At 42.0% G+C, this 14,576-nt stretch overlaps 1 protein-coding gene across 1 annotated transcript in view; it reads right to left on the reverse strand.

Annotated features, from left to right (window-relative positions):
• LOC142743177 (protein phosphatase 1 regulatory subunit 12B-like) overlaps positions 1-2,744 on the reverse strand; it is a 168,880-nt gene extending 166,136 nt beyond the window's left edge. Inside the window, exon 1 of the mRNA XM_075853674.1 lies at positions 2,540-2,744. Within this exon, the coding sequence (XP_075709789.1) occupies positions 2,540-2,656 (117 nt within the window). The 5' untranslated portion in view covers positions 2,657-2,744. The remainder of the gene's footprint in view (positions 1-2,539) is intronic.
• Positions 2,745-14,576: the final 11,832 nt, after the last annotated feature.

Genomic DNA, 14,576 nt, shown 5'->3' on the forward strand with positions numbered 1-14,576 from the left:
GCATATCATCTCTATCATCACCACAGCAAGTATTATTTAGCTGAAAAGCTGTCTGTCTGTTTCTGAGGAGAAGTCTATATAATATTGGGCCTCAGAACTCCTGCTGGCGCTGTTACCGGTTCTGCCGCACGCCACAATTAATATAAGAAGTGTCTATCAAGTCACTCAACTACAACCCTCATCACTGAGAAAAGTGAGTTCATTTATTACACACGCTGCTGGAAAAGTGAATGATTTCTAGATATAGCTGGACAATTGAAACCCTCATTGGTCACCCACTGGTCCCTTCTTCCCCTCAACTGTTGAAGTGGACAGAAGATAACGTGCCTCCATTTTGGAAGACTGTATAAAGTTCTTCAGTAAACGTGAGTTATTCAAATCCCCTGTGTCGTCTGGTCCCTGCACTGCATAACATCAAGGGCACCCCACATACCACCTTGCCAGGCGCACACATACTACTACCACCATCACGGGAGTTGCTACGGGGGAAAAGACTATCACCACCATCATCCATAGTGCAGCCCCCCTGTCACTGTGCCAGCCCGAGAAGGAGCGAGGGAGGAGAGGTAGAGATTCCTACAGATACCTCAGGCCATACACCGTGCACTTCACTACTGCTCCCATCCTCCTGGGAAGCTCTTCCTCGTGGTTGCTGCATATAAACTTTGGCGTCACGAACAGGATACGTTTAAATCTCATGTGGGCCCCAAACCAGAGAGACTTTGTCCCAAAGCCCTGGTCCCCACCATACAAAGCTGCAACCGCAGCTGCAAGAGACTATTTCAGCCCCAAAAGGGGTTTAAATCACTGTTTCCCGGCAGTTCCAGCCCAAAAGGGGTTAATCCGCCATTTTACCTCACAAACTGCTGCGTCACAGTTCCATTTACCCGCTCCAGACAGGTTAACCTGCGGCGCCAGTCTAGCGCCACCATCTGGATGATTATAGGAACTCACAATATCCAGCACAGGCAAGAGGGAACGGCCGAAAACTGCTAGGCGCCGCCATCTTGGATGAGTGAAGCCTCTGCACGGCACCTCCACCGCGGATCCCCTGCAACCAGCAACTCTCCCAAAAACATCACAGGAGAGCAACGGAGCAATTTGGATGAGGTGGGGGATAATAATCACAGTCTGAATAACCTTTTCCACCAAGTTGAAAAACTTAAAATCCAGGAAGCAAAAGTGTGGTGGGATTTAACAACCCTTAACAACTATATATCTAAAAAAATGATCCCCCGAGGCTTGCGTATCAGGAAGAATCCCTCTTTCAAGTATTCAGACGAGTTTTTTGCTAATTGGAACCAAACACTAACTGACTGTTCCCTCAAACTTATGGAACTCATCACAAAACAAGAAGTGTTAAAGCTCACTAGCTTGGAAAAAGATATCCAAATAGTAGAGACACAGATCAATGCAGCCTCTAGCTCACCTGATTTTTCAATGCTTGAGTCTCGTACTTCCCAATATATCAATAAAATCAATCAATCACTAGCGGAAGTTAAGAAGAAAAAGTTTCTCCGAGATTCTAAGGACTATGCGAATAATGAAGTGTATTCCTGGACCAGAGAGGACAGAACACCGAATAAATCTAAGTCCATTCTGAAGAAACGGAATTTTGGAAAGAACAGAGGCATCAATGCCTCCAGGGTTAGTTTCAGTTCCACGGAACTGGAGTCAGCGACAACTTCTGACAGTGAGGACTCAAGTTCAAGACCACAAGTCAGAGACAGAAATCAATTTAAGGCCTCAAAAAACGGGGTCGAAGAGGGGGGAGAAAACACAAACCATTCGGAGCAGGACCAAGGTCGTCGCCTGAGACATCGGAGATTATAACACCTCTACTCAGTGTCATCAACTTGTCATCTACTGTTCTGACCTCAGCACAAGAAAAAGTGCTCTCCCTTGGTCTGAATTTTGCCCTTGCGTGCAATTTTGATCCCTTCAACACACTCAAAGACATTAACAAATTTGTCAGAGACCTCACTATCAAGAGACATTTCACCTACAATATGGAACCAGATTCAGACAGCCAAGATTCTAAGATAGACAAAACATCTTTTAAGGCTCAAAATCCCAAATTTTATCGATTTGATGAATTAAGAACACTAATAGATCTGGAGAGTTTGAGCTTAGAATCACAGTCTCAGAAGATCAATATTTCTACGGAACTGAAAACTAGTAACCCCAAGTTCTATCCATTAGAATCAAGAATTGAATCAATGGACAGATTTCAAATGGCTGTGGAAAAAGATCTACAACTCCTCACAGACTCCACTGTAACAACGAAATATCCTAAAAATCTATCTAAAGATTCATTTCTAGCACTTAAGTCTCTAGAGGACAATAAGGATCTCATTATTAAAAAATCGGATAAAGGGGGAAGCATTGTAATTATGAATAGAGATGCATACATCGCAGAAGTTACCACCATGTTGTCTGATAAAGACACCTATAAGATCTTGGATCATAATCCCACTAGTAACTTTCAAATAAAAATGAAAAAACTAATACAAGAGGGTTTGGATAAAGGCCTTCTCACCTCTAAACAGTCGTCATATATTGATGTGGACTTTCCGACTATTCCAATCTTACATGCTCTCCCGAAAGTGCACAAGAACCTGAATCCTCCGCCGATGAGACCCATTGTATCCGGCATAGGGTCACTCCTAGAGAGATTTTCGGAGTGGGTGGACTCTCTTTTGCAACCCTTAGCAACGAAGACTCCAGGTTTTCTTAGAGACACTCAAGATGTTCTTAGATCTTTTGAGAATGAATTATGGTCCCAGGATTTTGTTTGGCTCAATTGTGATGTCATCTCATTATATACTAATATACCACACACTATAGCACATGAAGCATTGGAATACCATCTGCACAAATATAGCCCATATAGTCATGAGCTTCAACTGTATATTCTAGATGTCTCACTTTTTTTGATGCAACATAACTTTTTTACATTCAACCATAAATTTTATCTCCAACTGAAGGGTGTCTCGATGGGGGCAAGATTTTCACCCTCTCTGGCGAATTTAGTGATGGCGTGGTGGGAGGAACTATATATCTTTTCTGACAAAAACATTTTCAATACACACATTTATTGGTATGGTCGTTACATTGACGACCTGCTATTTATTTGGAAAGGACGAATCTCAGACATTTCTTTCTTTATAAGTTACCTCAACTCCAACGATGCCAACCTTAGATTCACCCATACTTTTCATCCTAATAACACCATCTTCTTGGATTTAGATTTGGTAGGGATTGAGGGAGAAATAATTCAAACAAAAACACATCGCAAACCCGTTTCGGGGAATACTATTCTGCACGCGAAGAGTAATCACCCTAGACAAACAGTTACCTCCATTCCCGTGGGTGAACTACATAGGGCTAGACGTAATTGCAACACGGAGGCTAACTTTCTAGCGGAACAAAATATAATCTCCAAAAGGTTACGTAATAGGGGATACCCTAACTGGATACTCGAAAGAGCATCCAGGATAACTTCCAAAAAAAACAGGGAGGACATGCTCACCAACAAAAAGAAATACCCAACATTGGATTCAAATAAACCGGCTATTATTCTCCAATATAGCAATCAATTCTCAATAATAAAGAAAATTATCCTCAAACATTTACCTATCCTTAAGGAGGACCAAATTCTTGATAATATCTTAAAAGAAGGATGCAGAATAGTTGCCCGTAAAGCTCCCACGATAGGCAATGTTGTGGCTCCATCGATGCTACGACTAGATATACATAAAAGCTCGTGGTTGGAGCAAAGGGGATTTTTCAAATGTGGTACACATCCCTGTAAAACCTGTTCCTATGTTTCCCCTAAAAAAAGTTTTTCGGATTCAACAGATACTTATAATTTTTTCATTAAGAACTACATTAACTGCAACAGTGAGTCTGTGATCTACGTGTTGGAGTGTACTTCATGCAATTTGAAGTACATAGGCTGCACCAATCGTAAATTTAAACAGAGGTTTTTGGAACATCTGAGCTATATTAGAAACCCTAATATTGTAAATACATCTAATGCAGCCAAACATTTTATCCAACACCACAATAGGTCCACAGACTCACTGAAATGCTATGCGATTGAAAAGGTATATACACCGAAACGGGGTGGTAATTTGAAACATAAAACGTTGGGCAGGGAGGCTTTTTGGATTTTTTGTCTAAAAACAAGGCACCCTCATGGACCCTCAATCTGAGGAAAGAACTTATGTTCTACTATTAGATCAGTCCTATCATAACCCCCATCATGTAAATCATTGGCTCAGTCTCAATAAAATAAATATAAAGTTCGATCATAATATTAGAAATCTAGAACTCGTCAGATAATAAACTTTTGAATTTTTATCCAAGAATTCCCTAGTGTCGGGGGTGGTACGCTAAGATTTACCCCGACGACTTTTTCTCGTATAAAAATGCGAATATAATCCCAAGACGGAAGGGATATCATAGTCCTGGCCAGCTTTGTTTAAATTTGTTACTATGAACATTGTTTCGTTACAAAAAAAAATATCAAATCAATAGCAAAGCAAAGTTCAATTTTGAAGATCGAACCCCTTATCTGATAAGCATACTAATATAAATATATTCTTATGAGCGGTAGTTTTCCCTGTATACCTATGAATTGTATTATATACAAATAAAAAGGTTTTTGCTTTTAAATTAACAACAAGTACAAGGGGTAAGAAATGTTGTGAGATTCGTCCAAACTATAATATATGGCCATTGTTTCTGGTGTTAGAAGGTTACTATAGGTTCTCTGACCATATACTCTTATTGTACAGGTAGCAGTACACTAACAACCGCAAACTGTCAAATTTGATCTGTTGTGCTTTGGTACACTACACTACTTCGATGTCCAAACAAAAGTTTAAATGCATGGAGATATATACGCCAGTGCTAGTCACATTTTATTTCTTTTAGATTTTTTGCACCTAGGGTGCATTCACACTATCCTTTTTCACACCAAATCGTTTTTTGACGAATGGGGTGCCTGTCATCTAGAGCTTATATCCGGTCTAGTTCAAATATACTTATAATTTTGTTCTCCTTAAATATACGTCGAACCCCCCCGTTTTTTCAAAAGATCAATATGGACGTAGCTGATTGCTATTAACAAATATATAAGATAGCTACATATATACTTACCATGATTTCATCCCTGGTCCTGGCGCTGTGATTCACAGACGTCTGGGTTAGACGGAGGATAGGACACGACGAGAGACTGGACATGTGGTTGCGTTCCACCTCCAGTCTCCTGAACCGCAATTTAATACACCTGTATTAAACCGGATATAAGTTCTCACCCCAACAGTCAAATCACTCATTTTTCAGCCATGATTAAGGACGAGGAGATCGTCTGAAACGCGTAGGCTCCACACACCTACTTTCTCTCCATTCATCCACCTTTCCTCTGCAGGAGCCAAGTCTCCTGGCGTTTTTTATGTCATACCAATAAAATTGGAACGAGTTTCCGTTTTAACTTACCTGGAAGTTGGATTTATTTTTCCCTGCGCTGGATCACACCTACTGTCTTTTGTGTCTCTACCGACGTGTGCCGACACAGGGATCCTGGCGCAACGGGCACTAAACTCATTCATTGCCCCAAGGTGAGCTGGAGGTTCCCTCCTATCTTTTTTCCCCTGTCACTGTGCCAGCCCGAGAAGGAGCGAGGGAGGAGAGGTAGAGATTCCTACAGATACCTCAGGCCATACACCGTGCACTTCACTACTGCTCCCATCCTCCTGGGAAGCTCTTCCTCGTGGTTGCTGCACATCTTAAGGGGTAACTAAAGGGTAACAAACTTCTGACATGTCATAGTGACATGTCAGAAGTTTTGATTGGTGGGGGTCCGAGCACTGAGACCCCCACAAATCGCTAAAATGAAGCGGCAGAAGTGCTCGTGTGCTTATTTTTGTTTGGCTTTTTCCGGAAATCAATGTAGTGGTGTACGGACTCAACAGAAAGTCTATGAGCTCGTACACCGCTACATCGGCTTTCCCGGAAAAAGCCGAATGGAAACTAAGCGGCTCAGCACTCACACGAGCACTTGTGCCGCTTCATTTTAGCAATTGGTGGGGTCTCAGTGCTCGGTCCTCAACCAATCAAAACTTCTGACATGTCACCTTCCAAGAGTCATAACATTTTTATTTTTACGCCAATAGAGTGGTGTGAGAGCTTATTGTTTGTGGGAGAAGATGTAGTTTCTATTGCAACCATTTAAAGTACCATATAATGTACTGGGAAACTGAAAAACAATTCTTTGTGGGGTGGAATTGGAAAAAACAAAATTCCTCCATAGTTTTGTGGGTCTTGTTTTTACGTCCTTCAACGTGCGGTAAAACCGACAACTTAAATTTATTCTGCATCTCAATACAATTACGGTAATACCAAATTTATATATTTTTTTTTTATATTTTACTACTTTTACAATGAAAAGACTATTTGTTAAAAAAAAATTGTTCTGTTTCACCACTATCTGAGAGCCATAATTTTTCTTTTTCATTAATTGAGCGGTTTGAGGGCTTATTTTTTGCGGGACGAGCTGTCGTTTTTATTGGTACAATGTTTTGGTACATACGATTCTTTGATCACTTTTATTTTATTTTTTTTTAGTGCTAAGGTGACAAAAAAACAACGATTGGGATCTTTTAATTCATTTTTTTTATGCCGTTCACCGTGCGAGTTAAATAAGGATATATTGTAATAGTCTGGACTTTTACAGACGTGAAAATACCAATTTTTTAATTTATTTTTTGTTACATTGTGCTTGGGGAAAAATGGGAAAAGTCTGTTTTTTTGAACTTTTAATATTTTAGTATTTTTTTTTTTACACTTCTGAAAATGTATTACATTTTTTTACACATTTTATCAGTCCCCACAGGGGACTTGGACCAGCGATCGTTAGATCGCTGATACAATATACTTCAATACAAATGAATTGCAGTGTATTGTCATTTTTACAGAGACCGGAGGCATGGCTTAGCAGAGGCAGACAGAAGGCATTTATTAGGCCTTAAGGCTGCCACGGCAACCATCGGCGCCCCCCGATCATGCTGCAGGGGGGGGGCGTTGGCCAGTCAGAGGGGGCTGCCCCCCTCCTTCTAATGGTTTAAAAGCTGTGGGCACTATTGATCGCGGCATTAAAACTAGTTAAACGGCCATGAACAGTGCAATCGCTGTTCTTGGCCTTTAGAGCAGCGTGTCAGCTGTAATACACAGCTGACAGCTGCGGTGTATAGAGCGGACTCATGGCGTGAGCCCATTCCAAACATCACCCGCCCCGTGTATTTTCGTCATGTGTCGGGAAGGGGTTAATATGTGTGGTCAATACAAAGAACTAGTACATAATTTGTTCTTCCCAAGTACTTTACAAAGGACCATCGGACATTCATTGCATGTGGAAGAAAGACATTTCAGACATCAATATAGGAAAGGGTTCTTTACAGTTAGAGTGGTCAAGCTATGGAATGCCCTTCCCCAAGAGGTAGTAATAGCAGATACTATGTCAGCATTTAAAAAAAGGCTAAATGCTTATTTACTGGCGAATGGCATTGATATTTATACCTTAGACTACCAGGGATTGTATCATTATTAATAATAATAATACTCTTTATTTATATAGCGCCAACATATTCCGGAGCACTTTACAATTTACAGACAATATCAGACTTTACATAGTGACAAAACGAATATACAATTCAAACAAGAGCTTACAATCTATGGGGAAATAAGGGAGACACAAAATGTAAAAAGTGCTTGTTAAGTACAATGGTCCGGCCATCTTTTATACATATGAGGTAGTACACATAAAGCTGCAGGAGCCGGTCACCAGCCAGTATCTGTGTATGACAGAGATGAAGTGCATTAGGGTGCAAGGAGTGTGGGGGATACTGTTGAATGAAGGGGTTAAGTCCTCACGGCTAATGTAAAAAGGGGGGGCAGGGAAAGGAGTCAGATTAGGGAATGTTATAGGCCTGTATAAAAAGATGTGTTTTCAGGGCACGTTTAAAACTGTGGATATTGGGAATTAATCTGATTGTCTGGGTTAGCACATTTCAGAGGACTGGTGCAGCACGAGAAAAATCTTGGAGACGGGAGTGGGAGGTTGGGATTATGGAGGATTTTAATCCAAGGTCGTTAGCAGAACATAGAACCCGAGTAGGGTGGTAGACAGAGATGAGGGAGGAGATGTAAGGAGGTGCAGCACTGTGGAGAGCTTTGTGGGTGAGAGTAATAAGTTTGAATTTTATTCTGAAGGGGATGGGCAACCAGTGCAGTGACTGGCACAGATTAGAGGCGTTGGTGTAGCGGTTGGTCATAAATATGAGCCTGGCTGCGACATTTAAGATAGACTGGAGAGGGGAGACTTTAGTGAGGGGAAGACTAGTAATGAGCTACAGTAGTCAAGACGAGAGTGAATCAGAGCGACAATGAGAGTTTTGGCTGTTTCCACAGTAAGAAAAGGGCGGATTCTGGAGATGAAGGTTCAGCAGAGAGATAGTTAATTGCAGGATTGGAATTGATTATATACCTGTATAAAGAGAAGAGAGATGGATGTTAGATCCGTGCCATGTATAACTGCCAGGACACTTGGACAATATGACACTAAGGCTAGATTCACACAAGCGTGGGGACACTCGGACGTGAAAAACATTACGTTTTTCACGTCCGAGGTGCCCCTGTGCGGGTCCTGTTTTCACGGATCCCCATAGACTTGAGCCCATGGAGGGATCCGTGAAACAGAACAAAATAGGACAGGTTCTATTTTTCAACTGATCCTTCACACGGTCTGTTGAAACAACAGCTGTGTGAACGGCCCCATGGAAAAACATGCGTCTGTGTGACGGCCGTTGTGTTAACGGCCGTCACACGGACGTTTTCAACGTTCGTGTGAATAAGGCCTTAGAGCAAATGACTTCTGCACGAGTGCCACCCCTGCATGAGTGCCTTCGCCTTATGATACAACTAAATTTATAGGGGAGTACATGCTCAAAACTAGGCCAAATTAAGCTCGTTCAGCTATTAATCAAATAAACTAGACACATGAGGTGAAAAAGCTATGCAGAGATAAACAAACAAACTAGCAGGTCTGAAGGAATCATAAAACTTAATGGGGATCAAATACTTGGACAAACGTTACAGAGATAACATTAAACTAGATAGGAAGACAGGAAAGCAGAGTTATATACCATAAAATAAAACTGTCCACATTGGAAATTAAGGATTAGCAAAGAGAGAGAGAGAGTTAAATGGCAGTATTGGAATTGATTATGTACCATAAAAGAAAACTTTCAGTGTTGGAAATGAAGGTTCAGCAGAAAAATAGCTAATGGCAGGATTGGAATTGATTATGTACCTGTATGAACAGAAGAGGATGTTAGATCTGTACCATGTATAACTGCCAGGACACTTTATCATTATCATTAACCCCTTCCCGACATTTGCCGTATAGGTACGTCATGGAAAGCATTGACTTCCCGCATCTTGCCGTACCTATACGCCAAATGCAGAAGGGGTTACCGTATCAAAAATAAAAGTTTTAAAGTAAAGATGGCTGCTGCTCATAACAGCAGGCCATCTGTACACGATGCCCAGGGGGGTGTCGCCTCCCCCCCGCATCGGCGATCGCCGCCATTGGCCGGTCAATTCAGACCGGCAAATTGCGGCTTTTGCCAATCACTGTGCCGCAGGGCACAGTGATATGGTGGTGATTGGTGCTGTCTAGGACAGCACCAATGACTACCATGTTCCATATAAAAAATGGCGGTGATGCCAGCCTCCAGATCGCTATGGTTGGTCGGTCAGCACCGACCGACCAATCGCAGCCATTGCGGGTGTTTGAAACACCCTACACCAGCCCTGCCCACCTCATTCCGGTTAGGAACGGTGAGCAGAGCTGGTGTGACCGTCTGTGAAGCCAACTTACCGAATCTGAGGCCTTCTGTGCTGCGATCCTGCTGTGACGTCTTCATCCGACTGCTTCCTGCAGAAGAGTGAACCGTCATCATCATCATCTGTGCTGCTGCTGTTTTTTTTTTTTTTTTAGCAGCAGCACTTGTTTTTTTCCTAAACTTCTTATCCCTGTACCCTCCCCCCTCCCCCTCTTTCCCTTTTTACGTCCTGCGTCCGCCGAGTGCGGATCAGTGACCGCCATCACTGACCGCCAATTTTTGGCACAGGACTTTCTTTTTTTTTTGTATTTTTGCACCTCCCTGTGTGCGCCCTGCGGCCACTGAGTGCTGATCAGTGACCGCCATCACTGATCAGCATCCGTGGTAATTTTTTTTATTTCTTGGCCTTATTTATTACTGCACCTTTTTTTTGCGTGCGCCCTGCGGCTACTGAGTGCTAAGTCTAATAATCAGCCTCAGTGGTAATTTGTTTACGCAGGTTTTTTTTTGGCCTTTTTTTCTTCATTTTATAAAACTGTAAAAAAAAAAAGAGTAGCATTAGAGTAGCGGACGTTTACTGACGTCCGTTTTGTAAAAAAGATATATAGCAGAAGTTCTAGCTATATATTTTTTTATACAGTTTGAATAAATTGACTTCTTATAGTTAGCGTCCATTTAGTGACAGACATTTAGTTCGTTCACTAAATTTTTGATAGCGTAGCGACAGTTTTAGTATAAATTTACATCTTATAGTCAGCGTCCGTTTAGTGACGGACATTCAGTTTTTTTTAACTGAAGTTCATTCACTAAATTTTTGATAGCATAGCGACAGTTTTAGTATAAATTTACATCTTATAGTCAGCGTCCGTTTAGTGATGGACATTCAGTTTTTTTTTAACTGAAGTTCATTCACTAAATTTTTGATAGCGTAGCGACAGTTAGTATAAATTTATAGCGTTATAGTCAGCGTCCGTTTAGTGACGGACATTCAGTTTTTTTTAACTGAAGTTCATTCACTAAATTTTTGATAGCGTAGCGACAGTTAGTATAAATTTATAGCGTTATAGTCAGCGTCCGTTTAGTGACGGACATTCAGGTTTTTTTAACTGAAATTTGTTCACTAAATTTTTGATAGCGTAGCGACAGTTAGTATAAATTTATAGCGTTATAGTCAGCGTCCGTTTAGTGACATACATTCAGTTTTTTTTAACTGAAATTTGTTCACTAAATTTTTGATAGCGTAGGGACACAGTTGTAGCTCAGTTTTTTTTACAGTTCTATATTGAACGTTCAATAAATTTCTTTCTCCTACATTTTTCTTATTCTTCTCTTCTTTTTCTTCTTTTTTTTTTTCCTATAAATTTCATATTACACGTGTAAAAGCACAACATACAAAACCACCTCTATAAAGAGTATTACAGGTGTTGAAGCACTACATACCCCCCTAATAAAAATGGCCCAATCATCTCAAAGGCTCTACTCCGCTGAGGAGGCATACGCCATCCTGGCCTCTGACACTGAATCGGCCAGCGAGGGAGAAGAGGAAATTGCCCCATTCATCTTGACCTCATCATCCTCATCCAGTGATGAGGAACCCCCGCAAAGACGACCCAGGACATCAGCTGAGGCAACCCCCCAAATGAGCGATACCCTGTGGAACCGGCCCCCTGATAATTATGAGCCTCACATTCCAGATTTCACAGGGAGCTCAGGAATTCGATTTGAGACTGTAGGCCTCGCAGAAATTCGCTATTTCAAGCTGTTTTTCACTGAGGATTTTGTTAATGTAATGGCGGCCCAAACAAATTTATATGCCCAACAATTTTTAGCCCAAAACCCCACGTCATCATTTGCTAGGTGGACCCCCATAGAGGCAGCGGAGGTGATGAAATTTTGGGGCCTTGTCCTACATATGGGCCTAGTAAAAAAAACAGAGATTAGGCAATACTGGAGTGTGGACATTTTATACAGCACCGCATTATACCGCATGGCAATGACCCGGGCACGATTTGAAATTATTCTGACATTTTTGCATTATAATGATAATGCACAGTGCCCGCCCCGTGATGACCCCACATACGACCCGCTATTCAAAATCAGGCCAATGATTGATTATTTCTGCACCAAATTTTAGGAAGTGTACACCCCCGAAAAGAACATAGCAATAAACGAGTCCCTTGTACATTTTAAGGGGAGACTAAAATTCCGCCAATACCTGCCAAGCAAGAGGGCGAGGTATGGAATTAAAATGTACAAGCTGTGCGAGAGCAGCTCAGGGTACACCTACAGGTTTCGGGTTTATGAAGGGAAGGACACCAGGATAGAACCTCCAGAATGCCCCCCTGTCCTGGGAGTTAGTGGAAAAATAGTGTGGGACTTGATGCACCCACTGCTGGACCAGGGTTATCACCTTTACGTGGATAACTTCTATACCAGCATCCCACTATTTAAATGCCTCTCCACCAGAAGTACTGTAGCATGCGGCACCGTGCGCAAAAATCAGAGAGGCCTCTCTAAAAATCTGATTGGGCAACCCCTAAGAAAAGGAGAAAGCAGGGCACTACACAGCGATAACTTGTTGCTGGTCAAGTATAAGCACAAAAGGGACGTCCTTATGTTGACCACAATACACGGTAGTGGCAGCACCCCTGTCCCTGTCCGAGGTAGCACCACAATGACCCCCAAGCCAGACTGCATCCTCGGCTACAATAAGTACATGGGAGGTGTTGATCTCTCTGATCAAGTACTGAAGCCGTACAGTGCCATGCGTAAAACAAAGGCGTGGTACAAAAATCTGGCCGTGCACGTGGTACAGATGGCATTGTATAACGCTTATGTGCTATACCGATGTGCAGGCCGGACAGGGACATTCCTTCAGTTTCAAGAAGCGGTTATCAAGGCCCTTGTATTTGGGAACCAGGAAGGGGAGGGCCCCAGTACTTCTAGATGCGATGGTCCACGTATTGTACCAGGGCAACAATTTCCTGGCGAAATCCCCTCCACTGGTAAAAAGGGAAGGAGCCAAAAAAGGTGTAAAGTGTGTTACGACAGAGGGAGAAGACGAGACACAACTTATCATTGTGAAACCTGTCCCGACAAACCTGGCCTGTGCATAAAAGAGTGCTTCAAAGTTTATCACACATCCATGGATTTTAATTGAAACATTTTTTTAAATGCTCACTATACCCCTAGATAAATTCCTTGAGGGGTGTAGTTTCCCACATGGAGTCACTCTTGGGGGGTTTCCACTGTTTTGACCCCTCTTTGCAAATGCGACATGGCCACCTCAAACCATTCCAGTTACATTTGAACTCCAAATGGTGTTCTTTCCCTTCTGAGCCCTGCCGTGTGTCCAAACAGCCGTATATGACCACATGTGGGGTACTGTTTTACTCGGGACAAACTGCTCTACAAATGTTTTGGTGCTTTTTCTCCTTTAGTCCTTGTGGGAATGAAAAAAAAATTTGCTAAACCTACGTTTTATTGGTTAAAATTTACATTTTCATTTTCACGGCCTAATTCCAATAAATTCTGCAAAAAGCCTGTGGGGTCAAAATGCTCACTATACCCCTAGATAATTTACTCAAGGGGTGTAGTTTCCAAAATGGGGTCACTTGTGGGGGTTTCCACTGTTTTGACCCCTCAGGGGCTTTGCAAATGCGACATGGCCACCGCAAACCATTCCAGTTACATTTAAACTCCAAATGGTGTTCTTTCCCTTCTGAGCCCTGCCGTGTGTCCAAACAGCCGTTTATGACCACATGTGGTGTACTGTTTTACGCTGGACAAACTGCTCTACAAATGTTGTGGTGCTTTTTCTCCTTTAGTCCTTGTGGGAATGAAAAAAAAATTTGCTAAACCTACGTTTTATTGGTTAAAATTTTAATTTTCATTTTCACGGCCTACTTCCAATAAATTCTGCAAAAAGCCTGTGGGGTCAAAATGCTCACTATACCCCTAGATAATTTCCTCAAGGGGTATAGTTTCCAAAATGGGGTCACTTGTGGGGGGTTTCCACTGTTTTGTCCCCTCAGGGGCTTTGCAAATGCGACATGGCCTCCGCAAACCATTCCTGCTAAATTTGAGCTCCAAAAGCCAAATGGCGTTCCTTCCCTTCTAAGCCCTGCCGTGTGTCCAAACAGCAGTCTATGACCACATGTTGGGTACTGTTTTACTCGGGACAAACTGCTCTACAAATGTTGTAGTGCTTTTTCTCTTTTAGTCCTTGTGGAAATGAAAAAAAATTAGCTAAACCTACGTTTTATTGGGAAAACTTTAGATTTTCATTTTCACATCCTACTTCCAATAATTTCTGCAAAAAATCTGTGGGGTCAAAATGCTCACTATACCCCTAGATAATTTCCTCAAGGGGTGTAGTTTCCAAAATGGGGTCACTTGTGGGGGGTTTCCACTGTTTTGGCCCCTCAGGGGCTTTGCAAATGCGACATGGCCTCCGCAAACCATTCCTGCTAAATTTGAGCTCCAAAAGCCAAATGGCGTTCCTTCCCTTCTAAGCCCTGCCGTGTGTCCAAACAGCAGTCTATGACCACATGTGGGGTACTGTTTTACTCGGGACAAACTGCTCTACAAATTTTGTAGTGCTTTTTCTCTTTTAGTCCTTGTGGAAATGAAAAAAAATTAGCTAAACCTACGTTTTATTGGTAA

Source organism: Rhinoderma darwinii, chromosome 2, assembly GCF_050947455.1.
Source record: "Rhinoderma darwinii isolate aRhiDar2 chromosome 2, aRhiDar2.hap1, whole genome shotgun sequence".
Lineage (NCBI taxonomy): Eukaryota > Metazoa > Chordata > Amphibia > Anura > Rhinodermatidae > Rhinoderma > Rhinoderma darwinii.